The sequence below is a fragment of the Psammomys obesus genome, unplaced genomic scaffold (assembly GCF_907164565.1).
Source record: "Psammomys obesus unplaced genomic scaffold, mPsaObe1.curated_primary_1811, whole genome shotgun sequence".
NCBI lineage: Eukaryota > Metazoa > Chordata > Mammalia > Rodentia > Muridae > Psammomys > Psammomys obesus.
The window spans coordinates 2856380-2878306 of NW_026592548.1; the positions used below are offsets into that span (position 1 = coordinate 2856380).

The 21927-nt window shown below is 40.5% G+C and overlaps 1 protein-coding gene and 1 long non-coding RNA gene across 7 annotated transcripts; one reads left to right on the forward strand and one right to left on the reverse strand.

Moving 5' to 3' along the window:
• Positions 1 to 241: 241 nt before the first annotated feature.
• Zranb2 (zinc finger RANBP2-type containing 2) lies at positions 242 to 14444 on the reverse strand. 6 transcript variants are annotated; one of them, XM_055614334.1, is made up of 11 exons: positions 14099 to 14444; positions 12358 to 12410; positions 12164 to 12272; positions 11114 to 11196; positions 8075 to 8151; positions 7570 to 7704; positions 6745 to 6914; positions 5343 to 5429; positions 3441 to 3599; positions 2413 to 2487; positions 1822 to 1897 (listed from the first exon to the last, which is right to left on the reverse strand). In XM_055614334.1, exons 1-10 carry the CDS (start codon positions 14152 to 14154, stop codon positions 2454 to 2456), a joined length of 963 nt encoding a protein of 320 aa, XP_055470309.1. In that variant the 5' UTR covers positions 14155 to 14444; the 3' UTR covers positions 1822 to 1897; positions 2413 to 2453. The 6 variants fall into 6 exon arrangements, 4 of the variants coding, with proteins under 4 accessions (XP_055470307.1, XP_055470308.1, XP_055470310.1 ...); XR_008720935.1 differs by having other exon boundaries at positions 242 to 2487; positions 2719 to 3599; XM_055614332.1 differs by lacking the exon at positions 2413 to 2487 and having other exon boundaries at positions 242 to 1897.
• A 96-nt stretch (positions 14445 to 14540) lies between these two features.
• On the forward strand, positions 14541 to 20318 carry LOC129682191 (uncharacterized). The gene is made up of 3 exons (XR_008720941.1): positions 14541 to 14582; positions 15569 to 15609; positions 19818 to 20318. It is a non-coding gene; the product is annotated as an uncharacterized LOC129682191 (long non-coding RNA).
• The last annotated feature ends 1609 nt before the right edge of the window (positions 20319 to 21927 follow it).

Sequence of the window (21927 nt, forward strand, 5' to 3'; positions counted from 1 at the left end):
TCAGCTCCTGAGCAATTTTAGGGGCATACTCCATAGTCTAACTGACCCCAGGGAGTGAGGTATGTAATGTCCTGGTAGCAAGCATATACAAATGAAAAGTGCAAGTACCCCAAGTTGTTGTCACTTTGTTATGTCTGAAAGTGCACGATACAGTGAACAGTAAAACAGAATTATGAACTTAGAACATTCCATCAGAACTTAAAAACTTTCTATTTTATTTCTAATAAACAACACCTGATGCTTGACTCACAGATTTTATTTACATTTGTCTACAGTATCATTTCCTTATGAAATGAACTAGTACAGCTCAATTAAACCAAATCAAATCATAATCATCTGAACTGTTTGTAAACTGTTAGCTAAATTTATAATCTTGTATTTGCCTAGTACAGCCCAAGTTTTAAATACAGAAAGCACAAGAACAAACCAAGGTTAACAGGTCGGATCTAGAAGATCTGGGCAACTCAGAAAATCGACTTTCAAGAAGTCTGAGGCACAATTACAAGAGAGTAAGAGTTCATGTGCAACCTACAGTAAATGCAGCAAGGAAAATAAGACAAAAAAACACAGGAAAGCTTGTAAAAATATTACCAAAATACTTCTACGTACAATATTTTGTTTTCATCTTTAGATCAGTTGAGGAGAAAAACACTCTAAAATAAAAACATTTTTTGTTTGATCTGTCTACTATACATCTTAGAATGCTTTATTTAAACTGCAGCAGACAAATACTAAAGGGGAGAAACAGGAAAAGTAATTCCCTAACAAGGAGCCCAGCACAACTGTCAGTCCCTTAGATACTTACCTTGCTTTGCTGCTGAAGAGACTGTTAAGAGAAACGTTTTAACTTTTAAACTAGAGAACAAAATGGATCTCAAGCGACCAGATTTTAATTTGAGAAATAAAACTCTGAAAGCATTTTAAGCCATATGTTTTTTTTCCAGGTGAGGAGAAAAATGATTTTGCTTAAATCATGCAGATATAAAAAATTCTTGTTAGATATCTACAGTGTTGAAAAATGAGACATCTCAAGGCAAATGTTCACTTAAATTCATGTCTCTATCAGCCTGTCACTGAAAACAGCCTTCAAAAGCTTTCTTCAATTTGCTCATTAACTATGATTTATCCTTTTTTAAACCTTTATTAATTAAATACAACATTTAGTAACTAGATTTAAAGGATATCCACATTTCTTAAACGTCTATCTCAGAGGCATTTTGCAATAAGATGTGGATAATCTTTCCCATCTGCAATTGCTAAGATCCTCTTGCATTAAAAGTGGTGTACAGCTGATAGGAGAGACAATGATTCTAAGGCACCCTCAGCACAGAGAATTTAAAGTTCTCAGTTGTCAGCTTTGCAACGTAGTTAACTTCTGGTGAGAAATTACTGGCCCAGGTAAACAACATAACCAGGTTGACTACTACTCCCATACGAACATGAATTGGTTGTTCCAACTAGTTTATTACTCTTGCCTATGTGTCTGAAGTTCAGGCAAGCCCAGGGCAACCCCATCTTTGTCAATAGCACATTTAGGAATGAAAAGGGTAAGGATTTAAATTAGGAAACAAAGTACTCTGTAGCTATGATGGTTTTAAACGAAGCAGATGTTTGTAAATAATGAACAGAACATTCAGCTGGGGAACAGTATGGCTTAAAATGCAATTTACTTTCAATTTCACAAATAAACAGTTGTATTGTTTTGAAAATCAATAAAGGCATGCACCTCTACTAGCAGATGTAGCACTTCTGACCAAATGAGACATCAACTTCCTAAAAAATATGCTTCATGCACTGTACTCAATGTTCTGTAAAGATGTAAATTTTAATACATTATTTCTTTTTTGAACTTGAACGGGAACCAGAATGGGTTGATCCGGAAGACGACCTGTGGTGCCTGTAAGACATAAGAGAGCAGCACAATCTGTCAATAGCACTAAGCTAAGCTTCTGTTTCTAAGACTGCAAACACCAAAAAGAGCAGAGGAAACACTAGGTACCTTGATGCTCGAAGGAGTAATTAAAACCTAAAATAGCTTACATACACTTTTGAATGTGAGCCCAGAATTGGTGTGACTTTAACTCAAAACTCTACAATTGAAGAATAGACACTCATTTCAAATATAGCCACCTCTCAATTATTCAAGATAATGAAGGAAAAGCCTTGAAAAAAAAAAAAAAAAAAAAAAAAAAAAAGCCCATACTGATATACACGTACAAGGTAGGTGTGTGATAAAATCCATGTCAGCTGTACCACAGAGAGCACACCAGGTCTAACACAGCATGGCTTCTGAGTGCATGAGAAAGTACATTCAAAGCAATGACGTTCTGGAAGTCTAGTTCACAGAAGGTGACTGTACAGTTAGCTAAAGTGCTAGAGTCATGCAGCCAATATGAGTAAGTCAGTATCAACCTGGGCAAAGTGGAGGTGTTCCGTAGGGGTTGGCCCTGGGCTCAGGGTTGTTTAGTACTTTCACCAATCACCTGGCTTATGGAATAAAGAACATGTGCATTAAGTTTAGATGACAGCAAACTAGGGGATTCTATGTGTCTAAGATAAAAATTTGCAGAAGTGGGTAAGAAGGCAACAGAATGAATCTCACTCAGTACAGAGTAATTTTCTTATAAACAATGCAGGGAAAAAAAGACTGGGTATAATCTTGAACTTCAGGTGTGAAGGACATCTAATTCTGCGGGAGTAGCAATGACATGATCCTACCCTCTGAACCCAGCCGTCACCAGTCTCTAACGATCATTCTTTTCTTTCACAAGCTGAGAGGATATGGAAAAGTTGCCAAGATTACAAACGAAGCCACAAATCATAATTAATACATTAAGAACCAAGAGATAATTAGTGAAACCAAGTAATCAAGTTTGTTGCAGAAAAGGCTGACACATGACTAGTGCACTCTAGACACAAGGACCCAGGGAGGGTCCTTTTCAAAAGGGAAAAATGGATCTGGACTGTAAGATAAAAAAGTACTGACTACAAGGCTAACCTCCATGTGAAGGGCATAAAGTAACTTGCTATGGTAACACATGTGTACGTACTTAAACAAGGACAGACCCCAGTGGCGTTGCAAGTTAATCCTGATCAAGTATCCTATCATTTCTAATATTTAATTATTAAAAAAACACATGTAAATTATTTCAACATACAGCTTTTGGGTTTCAATATTTAAAAACACAAAAATAACCGAGAGTTGGCTATAATAATATACATGGAAATAAAATTCAAACAATAAAATAACCAGAGAATAGTCTGTCCTGTAACTTTTTCTAAAGTTAATAAGCAAGCTAAACAAAGTAACCTGAATTCTGACGTTTAAAGATGAAAGGTAAAATTTAAAGAACAAAGTAGAAAGAAATCTAGCCCTCGCCTAGAAAGTCCACCTATTATATATGTAAGAACACCCATTCTTATTCTACAGAAACCCAAACCTTTCGGGTGACCGTGATCTCGTTCGTCTTTTTTTGCGAACAGCAGGTGAAGAAGGCCGAGAGCGACTCCTCTTCCTGTCTCTCTCGGGAGATGATGAAGAGCTCGAGTAAGATCTTTTTCTTGGGGAGGAAGAGCCCCTGTGGGACCTGGAGCTGGATCTTCATTGATTGAGAGACAAAGCAGACGCTTCATTAAGGGCAGAAGTGGAGTGTGCTCAGTTCCCAAAAGCAACAGGACTGTGACTACAAAGATCTTGTAAGAGGGAATACTTACTGCTTACTCAGCAGAAGGCTTCTGGTCAAGCATGAACATGTTCTATCTATGCACAACAATTTTAATTTCATCTTTAAAACATTCTAAATATCCCTTGGCAATTAAAAAGCAACTTACTGAATTAAGACAGAATATTTTTATAACCGCTTATAGCTTTCCAATTTAAAGTTCATAAGTAGTGAAATCAAGAGGTAACTTCAATTTTGTGACGTTGCAGTCACAGAGAAACAGAAAATTTGCCTCTTCTGTTTGTGGGGCAGATCCATGTTACAGAAAGTTTGCTGAGGACAATGATGACAACTTCTTACAGGTAAGGTGCTACAGAGAACTGAAGGACACAGCCCAGACAGAACAGTAAACTGCAAAGCCTGGCAGCTTTAAAACTTGACTTGTGCTTAGATCTGTGCCTTGAAGTATGAAGTGGCCACGTTCACGTGTTTTAGGTGGAAGTAAATGTGCAATTTAAAATGAAAATTTATCTTCAGCTACGGATTTTGGTTGAAGGAATTTAGCTCAAACTTCCCAAAAAATTCACCTTTGGGCTTAAAACAAAATGAGAAAGCCCAAAAGGAGAATTCTTTGGAAAGTTGCAAGCAATTACAATGTTTGGGAAGGATATGAAGGCTGTTCTGTATACTCAGTACCACAGTTCCCGAAGGGAGCACACTGAGATTCAAGGGCTGGAAGTGAGCACCAGCGTGGTAATAACACACATGAGCACCTTTGCACTGCTGTGCACTGGCTCAGCGAGCGCACCACCACTCTTCTCAGTGCGACTCAACGGGATCTACCCTCAACTGCTAGAATGGGCTCAACTAAGTGAGCCTTTCTCCAGGAGAGCGGCTCGGAAACGTCAGTGTGAGCCCACAGTGAGATTTTAGAGGCTTTCGTATTAATGCTGCACGCCTGTGGTAGACAACAATACAATGACGTAACAGAAAGGCAGCATATTCTGATAAAGTACAGAGTTTTCCAAGAAAGTAAAAAGCTAGTGTTTCAGTTGCTTCTTTAACAATCACTCTCCTTTGATATTTGGCTAAACACAACCATGTTCACAGCATGGATTATATTAAACCCTAGCTGATCTAACATCCTACTTGACTTAGTTTTAGGAGGAACGTTTGTTACACGGATAACTTGAAATATTCTTTAAAGTCAATGAAATTGATTAAACACACACAGCACTCCATAGAAACTCTAGATAAAATCCACCAAGCTACTTCTGTAAGCATTTGCTTGAAAACAAAATCTACTTTGAAGATGTATAACGGACTGTTTGGTCTTCCTTTCAGCAGTGACTTTTCACTTGCGTATCATATTTAAATTAACAACTGAAATCATAGTATCAATATACTAGCTATCTGAAGCACAAGTTGGCTTCACCTTCCTACATCACACATCTTAGCTATGGATACAAAGCTGCCCCTTTTATTCAACCATGGAAATGTCTTGGCACACTACACAATGGAAACATTTTGTGGTGAGTTTCAGCTGAGGCAAGTATATTAGTTTCCTAGTGCTAATGAAACTGACAAACAGAAGCAGAGTCATGAGGGAAAGCAGCGGTGCCTTCTGAAGCCTGTAAGTACTTTCCTCTCTGCTTTACAGAGAGGTGCTACCTCATTCACCTTGATTTCGAACCACGGGATCTGGAATGTTCTCTGGAGCCGGAGTGAGACCTTGACTGGGAGCTGGAAGAGCTTCTTGAACGGGACCTGGAACAACACGGAAGCATTTTTTTCCCCTAGGACCACATTTGTGAACTTTGTGATATGAACACTGAAAGAAAGACATATATTAAGAGTGCACTTTTCACATAAAAAGGGCCTCTGCAAGATACACATTTTCTAAGCAAAAATACTCAAAGCTTCTTATTGTAATAAAAATTAAGTTAAAAATACTCAGTGACCATTTTCGAAGCCTGATTAAATTACCAATTGCCCCCAGATTGTAAGCTACAAGCACCACCAATTATTAGACAATGTTACAGTTTACACTTAAATTCTCCATAGTGCCTTATTATTTTCATCTGAAAACTCCTGTTTCCAGTGTCTATTAGGCAGAAAGTCCTAACTGCTGCATCTTTTGATGTTCACTCTTCACTTGCTTGTCTGAGACAATTAAAGATATAACAACCAGGGCTCCACATTAATCACATTGCTGATACACTGTGGAGCCAAGAGAAATAGAACACTTATACTCTGAAAACCACAAATGACATCTCTGACATAATCTTTACTTTGTTCTCACAGAGAGAGAGACACACACTTTTATCTCAGAATTAAGGGTTTTTTTTTTTGTTTTTTTGTTTTTTTTAAGCGATGGAGGAGAGGACTAGGTATTGAGCCTAGGCTCCATACATGCTAGACAAACTTCTATCACTGAGGTATATTCCCCAGCCCTCAAAATTACTCTAAAAGTAGTAATTTTAGGCTTTACAGTTCTAATATAATAGCTGGCAATACATTTTATTTTTAAATACGATTAAAACAATTGGTCATTAATTCTGAGCTGTATGAAGCATTATTTACTTTTGATCATGTTATCAAACACACGTTCACAACAACTGAATATCCTGGACTCTTTAGATGCATAAGCATCCACGGCTGGATTTCTTCCTTTATTCAGAAGACTGATACCAAAATAAATTATCAAAAATTGTGCAAATATCATTAATGCCCAGAAAAATGTAAGAGCTAATCCTCTAAACAAATAAATAAGTCTTTACTCGACAACATCTGATCATACACTACCTACTTAGACATACATCCTTACACAGTACTTTTATACATAAGTTACTCTAGTCTAAGCCAAGAGGATGACACAGAACAAGCAACTTCTAAGGTGTAGAATTTCTGAAAATACAGGGCAGTATCTGTAGGACACAAAGACAAAGTCTAGCTAACATAACTTGATTGAAATATTTGAAATAAAAAGCTTATTTAAGTTAAGTAGTAAAATAAGATTTATAAGTAAAAAGTTAGATACTGACATTTTGACTGGTGTTACCCTTCGCCTGTACCCGTTTACCTGGACCTGGACCTTGAACTTGAGGGGGAGGATGAACGTGATGAAGATCTTGAGTGAGATGACCGAGACTTTGAACGACTCCGTCTATTGGTTTTCTTTTTGTTACTATCTTCTTCTTCACTGGCATCAAGATTATATTTTGAGAGATCAGCATCATCTTCATCCTCGTCCTATAAAATTTTAATCCTATTTAGACATTTATATATTAACAATACTCAACAAAAAGGATAGGAACATTTTTCAGATGGATCTGTTACCAAATATTTAAAGGCAAGCTTATTTTCAATTTGGGAGTTCACCCACCAAAGTCATCTGACAGAACAGACTTGTGAACTGTGTGGACTGTCCACATAGGATCCTAGGAGCTATCCCACTGGTTCTCGTAACATACACCAAACTAACAACAACAATTTTCAGTTCTGTCCAGACTCCTTGGTCCACTATGACCAGCCTTGTTTAGAATACTGTTTTCTCTATATTACAGTAACGTTTGTGTGTTTCTGACAGTTAATGCCTTAGTGTGCTGACATAACATTGAAGAATAGGCACCTAGCTCCTGCATGAGCTTGAGGGTTAAAAACACGTAAGGAAGAGGTAAATACACCATTTGTTTCTTAAAACATTCACTTTCCAGGCCCGGAGAGCATCTCCACCGAGTAAAAGCTGTCCTCCTCATTCCCAAGCCCTGGTGAGACAGTAGAATATGGCCTCCCTTCTCCTCACCTGGTGGAGATGTATGGCCACCAATGCTTCAGCTGTCAAAAGCACCTTGTGCTTCAGAATAGTGACAGTAAGAAAAAGAGGAGCAAGAACAGGAGATATTACCTCATCCAGCTTATATTTAGACAGATCTTCATCCTCATCCTCTTCTTCTCCCTCTGATTCTTTATCTTCGACTTCCTTTAATATAGACGCAGGACCAACTGCCTTTCCCCTGTATTTTTTCTTTTTACGTCCAAACTAGAAAAAAAAAAAAATTCAATATTTCCTTAGGCTGAAAACACGAGTTATTTTATTTTCAAAACCTACTCGGATCCATGTAGAAAGGTAGCATGGAAATCTTTGCCTGTATTCCCTGTACTTGCAAGTGGAGATGGAGGATCCCCCATTGGTCAGCCAGTCCAGCCAATGGTTAAATTATAGCTTCAACAAGACCCCATCTCCTAAAATAAGACAACCAGTATCAACTATAGCCTCTAGAGATGCACAAAGGCATACATACTCCCTCTTCTATAAGCATACACACACATTCACAGTTGTTTTGACTCTAGGTATTTATTAAATTTCTCTAACTTAAAATTTAGTCTGCCCACACCCACTGAGAGCTTACCTCATCATATTCCCCATCAGATTCTTCTCTTTCTATATATTCAACATTTTCTCTTTCATTAAAACCACCTCCATATCCTTTAAAGAGAGGGCATAAATTGCTGTAACAACTCAAGTAACAAAATTATTATGCTCACTTTTCCTAGCTAACAGAAAATGAAAATCTAATCAATGATGGTTATTTATTACTAGTTTTTTACGAGTTAAAAATCATGATAGAGAATAAGTCAGATCTATTTTAGCTGCACAGTTATAGCAGTACTTACAAATCTTTATAACTCAAAACTTTTCCATAAGTCATTTATGAAATATATATGCAAAACATCTTTATCTTCTGCTATGACAAAGTTTTAAAGGGAATTTCCTCTCCATTATAATTCTTCAAAATCTGGGCTTATTAGAACCATAGGTTAAACTTATATTTTATATCAGATAACACAAAATTGAAGGTAGAGTTGAAATGAACAAAGAGCCAGGAAGCAGCAAACCAAGGGGCACATCCTGATATGGGCAGCATTAATGACAGACACACTCTTCAAAAAGTGAGGTCTTAGGAGAAAATTACAAATTCAGTTAGGATATAATGAATCCCACAATTACACGACACTGTAAGATAAGGAGCTCTATATAGGTAGTTCAAAGAAATCTGATCTGGAGATACAAGTTTGGGTAATATAGTATATCTACTGATACTTTAAAACTTTGGTTTTAGAAGAAATTATACAGAAAACAAAAAGGAGAGAGGGACCGAGGAAGGTCCTTGAAGAATCCGAATACTTAGTGGAGATGAAGTCCAGACTAATCCAGGGAGAAACACAGAGCACCGAGGGAGGAGGTGGTGACAGGGCGGCACTTGCAGAAAGCGAAGGTGTAGTTGAGAGTTAGAGCTGTAATCCAAGGGATGGAAAAGAACATCCAGGATGGTAGGTAATAAGGCTCTCACACATCAAGAATTAAAAAAAAAAAAAATAAGCAGGTAGACAGGAGGGAGGGGAAGGAAGCCTGGTAGGACTTGATCTAAAAGGTCTCCCTACCTCTAGGTCTCTGATCTCCAGAAATCAAACAGGGACAGTGCTGTGCACTCAGGGAAAAAAGGCAAACAAGAAAAGCAGCTTTACCAACTCAGGAGCCTCACATGCATGTTGAGTATGTGCACTGTCTGTTACATAATCACATTTCAACAAGATAATGGTTTGGTTAATTGCTGGCAATGGTAAAACCATATTCTGCCATAGGCTCACCATCGACAGAAACCACAGTGATCACTTAAGTCAACAATTACCAAATACCATCCACACAATTACTAGAGTTTGGGACCCACTCCCAAGGAAGCCCAAGAGCTGATAGAGTATCAAGAGTTTACAGACAATATGATACTCTCATGAGAAGCACGGCATACTTTAATCACAGGACATGGAACAATCAAGCTGGTATCTGGAAGCTTTATCCTTCCTACCTAATTTCATAGTGCTAGAAGATTCTAGGCATAATACCAAGGGAAGAAAAGTAATCAAAGTCTTGACTAAGCTGCAAACCCTGCTGGTAATAAGGAGAGGCCTTTCCAGATATGCCAAAGCTGTTATGGAAATAACTAACCATGTTTTGATTGGACTTACAGCTCTCTCCAGAAGACAGACTCAAAGATGGGATTAACAGGGGAAAAATTCATGGCTGAGTAAGCACAGGCTCTGGGGGAGCCCAATACAATGGGCCGGTAAACAGACACAGGTAAGGAGCACACACTGCCTGTGTTCTTTTTGTTTGTTTGCTTGTTTGTAGACACAGAGTTTCTCTGTGCAGCCTTGGCTGTCCTGGACTCTCTCTGTAGTCTAGGCTGGCCTCCTCTACCTCCCAGAGTGCTGGGATTACAGTTGTTTGCCACTAGGCCTGGCACCGACCGTGATCTTACCTTTATACCCATCTCTTAACCATCACTAGAGAAGCCTCTTTTGTAATAGATGAATACAGAAGTTGACAGTCAATGTGCAAGAATGTGTGAAGTGCTCAGCTCTGAGTGGCAGGCACATCTATACCACAACCTTTCCTAAGACTCAGTGACCATCAAAAGGGGATTGAAAGACTGTTAGAGACATCGGGAGTGGAATACACTGTGGTAAAATGGTTATTTGCTGTACTGCACAGATAGCATGGGAACTCACAATGGCTGTGGACTGTGTGCACAATACTCTCAAAAGATCAAGCTGCCAAAGTCCCAGCATGGGGGGAGGGGGGGGCAGCAGCAACTCATGAAGTCCCATCCAAGCTGGGATGTTCTTCCTGTAATCTGCATGCCCACGGATGCTACCCCACAATCTAGTACACAGATGATCCCATACACATACAGCCACCACTAACTGTACTCGGTAGTTTAAAGAGGTTGAAAGGGAACATGATGAAGCTGTAGGTAAGGGAACATCTGTCCTGTGAATTTGATCAAAACACACATTCACATATACAGTTCTTGAACAGTAAAAAGAAAATGCAAACGAAACAACAGCAAAAGAATTACAGTTTTATGCTTTGTAGTTTGTAGTTTCTCTGATAATTCTAAAATGTGGCTAACGTTAAGAAGTATTTTTTAAGCTTAACAGGATGCCTTTAAAAGTACCCTTTACCTTTTTGACACACTAGGTATATGCTATCGTTACCAACTACAATCCATCAGCAGAGGGAGGCAGAAAGGATTTATGCAAAGTATCTTAGAAACCCAAATGCTAGTGCTGAGACTAAACCCTATTTGGTAAACTAAAATTATGAAACATTTTTTTTTTGAGTGCTAAGGGGAAAAAGAAAATAGTAAATAACATAATGTGTGCTAGTACACACTTGTAATATTAGTACACAGGAGAATGAGGCAAAAGCTGAGGGGTAAAAGCCATCCATGGTTATACTGAGTATGAGGCCACAGCAAGGGCTTACATAAACAAAACACACAACAAAAACAAACTAAAGGAGAAGATACACATTCTCTTTTTTTTCCCTGTCCTTTCCTGAGAAGGCAGTATAATAACTGAGTCTTTAGAATATTGCTCTATCTTACCTGTTCTTTCTTCTAATTTAGCATACTTTGGAGTATTACACATGTTACATTCTGATCTTCTGGCCCAATTCACATTACTGCAACTACAATTGTAAAAAACAAGAAATCAGAAGATCCCCAAACATTGAAAAAATGTTACTCAAAAATTTGCAATGAAAAATTAGTACAAAGCAATGTTCATTAAGTAATCATGTTAAAAACAAACAAACAAACAAACAAACAAACAAGGGAACAAAACATTGTTCTAAAGAACATATATTCCCAGAACAGACACACCTATGCACGCAGAGAACAAAATCTACTCAATGTAAATAATACTTTGGGAAGTGACATAACTAGAAGTTCTGCTCCTCAGGGGGAAAACATAGCATTTTAATTAAAAGTTCTACTACTTGTCATCTCTGAATCTGCCTTAGAGAGTAAGGTCTCACCTCCAAACATGCTTGCTGTTTAGTGCCCTCTAAGAAATCCTCTGCAGTACACTAAATCCTGTAACTTACGTTTGTTCCAGATGGGTTTTCTGTACAGAGTCAAGGTCTACTATAGGACCAGGACTTTACCTAAGACGACTTTCTGATCCAGTGCTCTTTCATATACGTAGGACTTTTTTTTTTACATAGCACAAAATGTGGAGATTGGGAAAATCATTACAAAATGAAATATAAACTTAAAAGGCAATAAGATTAAGAAATCTAACGTGAAACACTTTTTTTATGGAACACAACTTAGGGTTTCAAAGTTACTTTCTTATAATAAGAGACAAAACAAAACAATCCCACAGCAAAATTACGCAATTATTTAGTAACAAGAAGTAGACTGCAGGACCTTCAATGTCCCCATCTCTTGGTTATCAGCTCATAAACATCACAGCAACAACTGGTAATGATAAAACTTACAATTTCCATTTCACTATACTTAGACTAAGGCCAATAAATGTTTGGCTTAAAAGGGCGTATAACATCTTGTCACGTAAGAAAGAGTTCACCATCTTGCTGAGTGGTGATGGAAACAGTTTTGTTGCAGTAACACACAGCAATCTGAAGCACATACGTTTTGCATTGCCAGTCATTCGCACTAAATAAGCCCCGGCTCTTCTCTGCCAGCGTCTTTCCTATTTCTGTTCCCCCAGCTTTCATCATCTTGGCCTCAGTGGTCTTCTCTGAAAACAGACAAATTGTGCAACTTAAATCCTGGGAAGAAATGGTCTGCATACACAGCAGGAAAGAACCACCCTGAACACTCACCCCGGCCACATCTGTTACAGCTGGTTCTCCTAGCGAAGTTTACATTTCCACACCTGAAAACAAAACGAGAAGCACTTAAAGTAGTGTTCTAGATATCTAAAATGTTTACATTTTACACTGTCTTCACTTCACTCTGGAACACAGAACAGGCTTACCTCATGTTAACACCAGTTATCAGCAGGGAGAAACAAGAGCCAGGTAAAAATCTAAACCTTGTTTTTACAGCTATGGTAACCATTTCGGTAGCTGAACCTTGCTATCTTCAGATTAGCATATATCACTAGTTACATTAAATTCCCTTGTTCCAAAGTGTCATCAGATTTCCAACAATTAGACAAGATATCAGAGATTAAAACAAACAAACAACCCACCAAATTAATTTTCAGGACAAGTTAATAAATTTGAGTTTTAGAAGAAGCACAAAAATCAAAGCTGGTTGGTGGTGGCACACACCTTTAATTCCAGCATGGGGAGGCAGAGGCAGGCAGATTTCTGTGAATTCCTGGACAACAACGGCTACACATGGAAGCTCTGTCTAGAAAAACAAAACAAAACAAACAACCCCAAACAAAACCAAAAAAACAACTCATCTCCTTCCAAATCAAGGGATAGATCCACCAGGCAAGAACAAGTACTGAAGGACTCCAAAGAACTGATGAAATGCTCTTTTAGAGGAAGGAAGTGGGGTGGTAACAATGCTTAAATAAAAAACGAAAAAAACGCCACCACCGATTAAAAAAATTGACTGAGGTAAAGAACTGAAAGGCAGTGTAACGACTCCATACAACTTGCTTTTCGTGTATATATATACATACATACATATATATATATATATATATATGTATATATACACACATACGATCCAAGCAACTCTGAAAATATATTCCTAAAAACGGTCTCCTTGACTTATATATTCAGTAGAAATAACATTGTTTCTGCCGAGTTTAGGTGTTCAGGACCAGGAAAGAAGAGTCCTTCCAAAATATCTGGGTGTTTTTAGTAGGAACAGAGCACATTTCTTAATCTCTGGCCAGTTCCAAAGTGTCACAGTTCCCTGCAGTGACAGCCCAAGAGGGCCTCGCTAGTGCTCCGCTGACTTAGTGTGCTGGAGTCTGGTAACACCGACCGACCCAGGCGGTTACCAACCGAGTGAATAGGAGCGGCATCATTTCCTTGCTCTCCACACGCTGTGCCATTTCGGTGTTAACTGTAAGCAAACAATTATTTCCTAGCAAAGACATTCCAAGTTAGGCGCTCTGCGGGAAACAGAACTGGCAGCAGACCCGGGCTTCCTCCAGCCAGCTTTGGCTCTGGCTCTCTAAGAACGCGAGCTAGTGCATCACGGTTTCTTTTCTTCTAAACAGGGACACCCATTCAGTGCGATCTCCGTGGCCACCAGCCGAGCACACCGGCTTCCCCGCCACGTCCGCGCCCGGGCTTCCTGCCTCCCGGCAGCAGGGTGCGAAAAGCCAAGTCACTGGGGAGGGTCAGCAGGCCTGGAAGGCCCGGGGCCGCGGGGAGGGGACGCAGGTCTCGGCGAGCGGCCGCCGCAGCGCTCCGAGCCGGGCCACCGAGCCGAGCGCCGAGCTCCGAGCTCCGCGCGGGGTCACGTGCAGGCCGCCCGCGACCGCTCAAGGCCGGCGGCGACCGCCCCGCCGTCCCCACCAAGGCCGCGGCCCCGTCGCCGCCGTCCCGAGGGCCGCCCCGCGCCCCCGGCCCCCCGCCGCCCCGCTGTGCTCACTTCTTGTCAGGGCAGATCCAGTCCCCGTCACTGACTCGGAAATTCTTGGTCGACATCTTGGACGCCAGCAGCACGGCCGCCCGCAGCGACGTCCCCCACCGGAGCCGCGGGGCCTCGCGCCGGGCTGTCCGCGAGCCGCCGGACCCGCCCTCCGCTGGGGGTGGGGTGGGGGGGGTCTCAGGCCTTCCGACCGCGAGCCCGGAGCCGCCGTGCGGAGACGACGTCCGAAAACCGGTCGTCCGACCTGAGGGTCTGCCCCGATGCGACCTTACCGCGTTTCCGAGCAGGCGCCGTGCGGACACCCCGGCCCGGCGGCCATCATGGCGCCGCAGGCGCTGCAGAGCCCCCCGCGGACTGAAGGACCCCAGAGACCTGAACTTCCGTTTCCGGGGCGGGGCAAGAGGCACGGAGGCGGAAGTGACTCCGCAGGACTCGGAAGCATGGGCTTCCGTGTTGCCTAGGGTTCACTGGGGCGAGTGAAAAGGTGGGCGGTTCTAGTCTTTGGAGATTTTATTTTGATTGTTTTGGGCAGAGTCTGAGGCTTAGCCCAGGTTGTCCCGGACTTGACTGTTTCGTCCAGACCGACTTCGAACCTCTGTCAGGTTTTAGTAGGTTACACGAAAACAGCAGACATTTCCCTGTGAGAAAACAGGGTCTCACATTTGGCTCCAGTTGGCTTAGAAATCCTTGTGTAGCCACGCTGCTTAATATTTGGATGGAAAGGTCATACTAATGAAAGAAGACAATTCACCTTTTTGGAATGTTGTTTAAAAACGTAGCTTTAAAAATGTATGTGTAAGAGTTAAGCCCTGTACTCCAGGGAACATCCAAAGGTTTTAGAAATAGGACATTGTCAGTATTGATACAATTACTGGTGTCTTATGATTCCAGTTCACTGCCTTTCCGAAGATTTAACGCTGACACTTTGAGTTTATAAGATTTAGCTCATGTACTGCATACTTATTTTTTAAAGTGAGAAATAGGGATAATTTGTTATTGTAGACGAGTTGTTTTCAGTTCAGCTTCATTTCTGAGTTTGCAGGTAATTCCATGTCGCTCACCTTTATATCAGTTACACATATGGTTAATAATTCCTGTGACAGTTGAACATTAAATCTTGCACTTTGTCACAACACCCATGCAAACATTCTAAGAGTTAATCCTCATGCTGAGTTTTGTCATTGTGATCAATATGTAAGTGAACATTCTTGCACACAGGTTCTTGCATATACGTGAGAAACGTTTTCTAGCATATGACATATCCAGGAGAAAAATTGTTAAGCTATATTTTGGTTTTAATATCTAACACTTTAAAAATTATAACATCTTGGTCATCTCATTTGGAAGCTCTTGTTTGTATTTTACTTTGAGATAGTTGTCCATGCCTTCCCAGTTATTTTGTATCCTATAATCATTAATGTTTCCCTGGATTTTTATCTTGGATAATGTGCAATTTTTATTTTCTTTTAGCAAGGAATCCTTGGGTTGGCATCACAGGCTCAGTCTTGCGTGTGAGTACTGGTTCTATATCAGTTAGCTCCTGACTATTTGCTGTGCTTTAAAATAAATTGTATATGGGTGTTTTATCTGCATGTACCTTTGTGCACCACATGCATACTGGGTGCCCTTAGAGGCCAGGAGAAGGTGTGGATCCCCTGGAACTGGAGTCACAGATGGTTGTGAGCTACTGTGTGGGTGCTGGGAATTGTTCCAAGGACCTCCAGAATAGCAGTCACTGAGTGCTTCTAACCACTAGAGCCCACTCTCCAGCCCCAGCTGTGCTGTCTTGAGTCTGTCCTATAGATTAAACACTTGGATTGTTTTGGTACCTTAGCAGTACTTTTAATTATAGTTCATTACATGAATTATTTCCATTCTGCTTTGATTTGTTTTGTACATACTGAGTTGATAAGTAAGCGCAGAACTTGTGTGGGTTCATACTAGATTTGGAGGACATGTGTCTCCATCCATTTTTTTTTTTCAGATTCTTCTCACATACTCTACTATCTTGCAGTGTTCCTTTTCTTGGTTCTTTTTTGAGAAATATGAAGTTTCCCTTGGAGCTTTATCAGCTTGTCATAGCTATAGGATTTGACTAGGGCCCTAACATAAGGTGAAGTGGTGAGGGAAAAGAGACTTCCTTTCCTTGTCATTATATGGAAGTACAGTTTCTCTAATATTCTCATTCTGGTTGGGAGGGAGCAGTGATAAGTATTTTCTCACAAACTGATAGCTCACAGATGTCCTTTTCCTCAATTCTTATGGCTAGAAACCTTTTTAAAAATTAATTGAATTATTACTAATTGTGATGTTACTTTAGATTTACCACTGCCCTTCCAGCTACAAGAGATAATAGCAAAACAAAATGAAACAACCATCAACAAACCTACACCACTAAGCTTTGACTCTCTGCTGCAGTTTGCCTATAGATAAGGGTGTGTTTTATCCAAGTTTTCCTTGTGGTCAACATGAAAGAGAAGCAGTAATGAACCTGCTGCCATCCTCTGTTGCTGCAAGTTAGGGAAGTGCAAATTAACACCAAAATGGGATGCTACTGCCTGTTCATCAGAGTGAACAAAGAGAAGCTCAGACAACCGGAAGTCCACATCAGTTGCAGGCAGTATGTCCTCAGCTTCACATGGTTTGACTTAACATGTTGCAACTGTGATACCCAGGAGACTTCATAGTTTGTATTGTGAACTTTTCTAAGTCAAGTGATATCTGGTTTATGTGAGATTCTGGATAGTAACAGTGAGCTATCATGAAGGTGAAGGACTTATACTCTACAGAGTCAGAAAGCTATTATGCTCAGTCAGTTCAGTATATTTTTTGATTGGTAATTTTGTCCTGTCTCCTGGGTATACTTAACCTATCATGGTGAAATATTCAGGATGAATTATCCATGCAAGTTACTTTTTTTATATGAAGCTATATTTATAGATTGATAAGTTATCATGCAGACAAGAAAATCTTGGTCTCTAAGAGGTTAATGAGGTATTGCCAGTATATTTGAGTTTTTAAACTTACATATTAAAAAAAAAATCTGTCTTGTAACTCTACAAGGAGAACAATAGAGCGAAAATACCTGGGCCCAGTGGGTCCTGCAGAGACTGATACTCCAACTAAGGACCATGCATGGAGAGGACCTAGACCCCCTGTTCAAAGGAAGCCCATTGGCTGCTCAGTTTCCAAGTGGGTGTCCGAGTAAGGGGTACAGGGCCTGTCTCTGACATGAACTCAGTGGCTGGCTCTTTGATCACCTCCCCCTGGGGGGTGCAGCCTTACCAGGCCACACAGGAAGGTCCTCCCCTATTAGGGGACTAGGGAAAGGGCAACTGGGGAGAAGAGGGAGAGTGGGTGGGACAGGGAGGAGACAAGGGAAGGGGCTACAGCAGGGGTACAAAGTAAATAAATTGTAATAAATAAATATATAAATAAAAATATATTAAAAATCAGAATATCAAAGATTAAAAAAAATCTTTGTTTAGCCACTCTGTTAGAGCTCTCTGTACTTGCAAAGAACTAACATTAAAATATATACTTTAAACCCTCCCACTAAAGCCAAACCAAAACAGACAAAAGAGGAGAGTGGGACGTATACTATGAAGAGAAGCCTCATGGAATGCTGGGTAGGAGCACACTTAGGTCTGGAAAGGGGGCTAAAAGAAGCTTCTGTGCTTCAGTAGTACACTGTCACTTAAGAACAACTGCCTACATCCTTAGTTTGCAAGACAGTCAGAGGCTATAGGACCATGCTTAGACCTGAGCAAGCAGGCTCTTAATCTGGTCTGGCTCAGCTGTGTTTAGGAAACCTTTGTAGACATCACAGTCTCTTGGGCTATTCCAAACCTGGTCCTGTGTGGGTCCTATGCGATAGAAACCCTGGGATGTTTTATTGATCCCTGATGTTAATGATGGGACACTTAGGTTTTGAGGTTCTCAGGATGTTCTCTTGCTGCATTTGATGTCCCATAAAAGCTCTAAGGTTGGCTTCTGTGAGATGAGCTGTGCTGCATGGCCATGCCAGTCTCTGGAGGGAGGCTTGGTTAAAGTTCCCACTGACCAGGACAATATATTTTTAAATGGGATCATACGAGTTTGAACCATTGAAGTGGTATTGACAACTGATTAAAAGGTGATTTGTGATAGCCCATGATGGCTTCAGGGTTCTGGCCTGCCCACTCTACACTGCTGATCGTTGGAGAAATCACCTTTGTGTAGTTGTGTGTATATGCTCGCTCTCCTTTCTCCAGGTACAAATAGTTACAAGTTCCTTCGGTTTTCTTTGCCATCCTGGGCTCCAAATAGTATATTGGGTAGAATTGTTACAGCTGCTCTTGTCTCTTCCCAGGGCTTTTTCCATGGGAGTGCCAAGCCAGCTTTCCATTTCCAGCCATGTCTTTTCTTGCTTTTAATTGATGCAGCATCACCCTGCTCTCTGAGTGGTTGAAAGTCTTGTTTAAATGATGGGCATTGCTTACCCTAATAAGAGACTGCTTTATGATCTGCCCAGGGCTCCTCACTTGTCCTTACTGCTGGTAACAATGGGGAGAAGTAGGTTCCAAGTTGGCATTGCAGTGTTCAAATTCCAGAGTTGCATGAGTAAGGCCAAGAAGGGTCAGAAGAAGCTGTGGATAGAATATGGGTTGCCTTGTAAATGCTGCTCATTCTATAAATGCTACCATATACCAATAATTATTTGTTTTTGTGTAACATAACATAACATAACATAACATAACATAACATAACATAACATAACATAACATAACATAACCACATAACAACACAACGTAACTTGCTTTTTGGCTAATACTTGTGTTTGGGTCTTTTTCCACAAACACACTGAAAGTGTTTTGAGGGCCATTGGAAATCAGCTCACAGACTGCACAGTGGATGTTGTGGGATATGAATAGTGACACAGTAGGCCCTGACTAGATGGTATCAGAGAGCCAGAGGCAAAACATACAACTAAAAAAGACTGCAGAGAGTATGTCACCATGAATAGCAGTGCCACAACCTTTTCTTTACAGTGAGATCTATGAGACTTACCAGGAATGGCATTTGTGACAAAAATGCAAACAGGTAAAATTTTTTCTTATGCACCAACTGGATGATAAATAGCCATGTAGCATACTTTCCTTACCCCAACTATTTATCAATAAGTTACTACACCTCAGTGGACCCATAACTTATAATTACTTTTACAATCAAATTGTTGCTAGAGAGAGATCCTCCCTAGTCACCTCTAAATGTTTTGGATATCCTCAAAACATTGTTGGGTAATATGCTTCTGCTAAGCACTCTACACTCTGTTTTCTGCAGACCCCATTGTAATATCTTAGCTTTAACTTTATATTCCCAAAGGTTCTAGTGTGCTGGTGCATTTGCTACTCAGTTGGTTATGTCAGGTATAGAGCCATGATGGCTGCTAGGAGGTGCCATGTGGGAAAATCACAAAGGAAGAAGTAGCTTGTTTGTTTGTTTGGTTGGTTTATTTTTTGTGCTGACTAGCAATTTAACACAAAATTAGCAGCACAAACAACACATTTATAATCTCCCAGCTTGTGTGGCTGAGGCTGGGAAGGGTCTCACCATGCAGATATCAAGGTGTAGATTTCTATTTGCAATCCCAAGTAAGCTTGGAGTCTTCTGAGCTAGTCTGCTTGCTGGTTGTACAGAGCTCACTCCTTGAGTACTGAGGTCATCATTTTCTTCACAGATGTTGGCCAGGGCTTTCTCACAGCTCCTGGAACGGACCTCAGACATGCATCACGTGGCCCTCTGAAAACATGGAGCTTATTGCTCCGAAGCCAACAGGAGAGCTTCTTCCAATCCTGCTGCTGCTGCTCTTACAGCTGCTTACAACAGCTATTATTGTTGCTAGAGTCTTATATTCAATGTGAAACCATAGTTGAAATGATCCCACCACTTTTGCTGTATCACATAAATAAAAGGAGGGAAATCCCATTAGACTCCCAAGCCCTGTCTGTACTCAGGGAGAGGTTATAATCCAGTGGTTCAGGAATCTTAGAGTGATTTTTAGGTCTTGTCAACCCTGGCTCTTGAATGGGTAACTGACAACAGGTGAAATCTTTCTTAACCAATTTTTCACTTTTTTTTCTTTGACATTCTCTTGAGAACAGCCACTAGTTTATTATTGTGCATAGAAAGTGTGAATCTACAAGGACACCTATGTCTCAAGATACACCTGGGAGCATATTGTTTCACACAGAGTTTTCTTTATAATTTAAAATAAATGCACTGTGAAAATGATCAAACTGTGTATTTGGTATAATTTATAATTGACATTTCTGGAAGTCATTGGATAGGACATAGGAATGCACACACACATATGCACTTCATAACTCTTCAATGTAACTGCTCTTTCTCATTTCGTAGGAATCATTGGTGGAATTTATTTGCCACCTGGTGTTTCAGAGTCCTTTATAAATTAATTATAGTCTTTACTAGCCATGTGGAGGTAGAGAAATCTAATTAGGTCAAGGAGGCTGGCCCTGCTGGAGACTGAAACACAAAGCTGGGATAAGGTGTCAGCTGCAGATCCCTGTTGTGCTTCTTGAGTATATGGGCAGGGGTAGTGGAACAACAGGAAGGATACATAAAAATTTACAGTAAAATCAGAATTTTGATGAAAATGATTGAGGTTGTCCATCATAAATGAATGAACAGACAGACAAAAATCTTTTAGCTAACAAAGGCCTTCTCAGGTATTTCGTTACTGTGAAAGAACTGGGTGGGAGATGCTGAAAGCACAGCCCTCCATGGACTCTCAGTCAGTAAATGCAGAGCTGACTGCTCTAGGTAAAGATAACTGTACCAGTCTCCTGTAGGTGCACAGAGGTGTAAACACAGCTGTGTAAGTATGACAAGCTGGATTTTAGGCAGATTTGGGGGTAGGGAATGTAAGTGCATTGATGTTAATTCACCACAAGTGTCAGAAGTTGATTAAATAAACTTTATCCTTAATGGGTTGGGAAATGAATGAGGTCACCAAGGACACAGAGTAGATATGAGTGTCAGGCACTGAGCTTGGAGATGTTGTCTGACAGTGACTCTCCATGATTGCTGAGTCCTTTCCCACCCCAGTCACCATATCCTGTAATACTTTCCATATTCTCCTTAAATAAATAGATAAATAAATAGTTTTATAAAGGACCTTTGAGAAAACCCATTCACACTGATGTAAATAATCTAGCTTAACATTTACATTTCTATAAGGAGGTTATTTTATTTACCAGAATTAAAATCTTAAAATCAGGGGTCAAAAACCTCAAATTTGCTGGGGCCAGGCAGTGGCATAAATGAATGACTGAAGGCCAGAGTAAGACATTAGGGAATGAGAGAGACTGTGGCAAACTAGTTGAAGACATGAAAACCTGAAAATAAATGCTGTTTTGGCCAAAGAAAAGGTACTACATCTGGCCAGAAGCTGTTCCCGCTTCCCGCCTTTAAAGTCCTTTTGTTTAGAATTTTGTAGTAGAGTTTAGCAGAGAAATGGATCTAAGAACAGGAGCCGGTGGGAAAGCCTGTATGTACAAAATACTCTTCCTTCACCGGAGTCTATTGGGGTGGTCCTGGCCAGCATTCCTTTGGCTAACTGTCTCATAGGTCGCACCATTTGGCCTGCCTTTTCCTGGTCTATCACTGTGTAGTCCAAGCAGTGGAACAGTTGGAGACTTTTACAGCCAGAAACTAGAGGCAAATAGATGAACTGTAGGAGTTTCACCATTAGGACGTTTCAGCTTCTTGTCCAATATGGGAGCAGTGTGGTCAGCTTCCACTGGGACCATGACTGTTCTAGCACATCC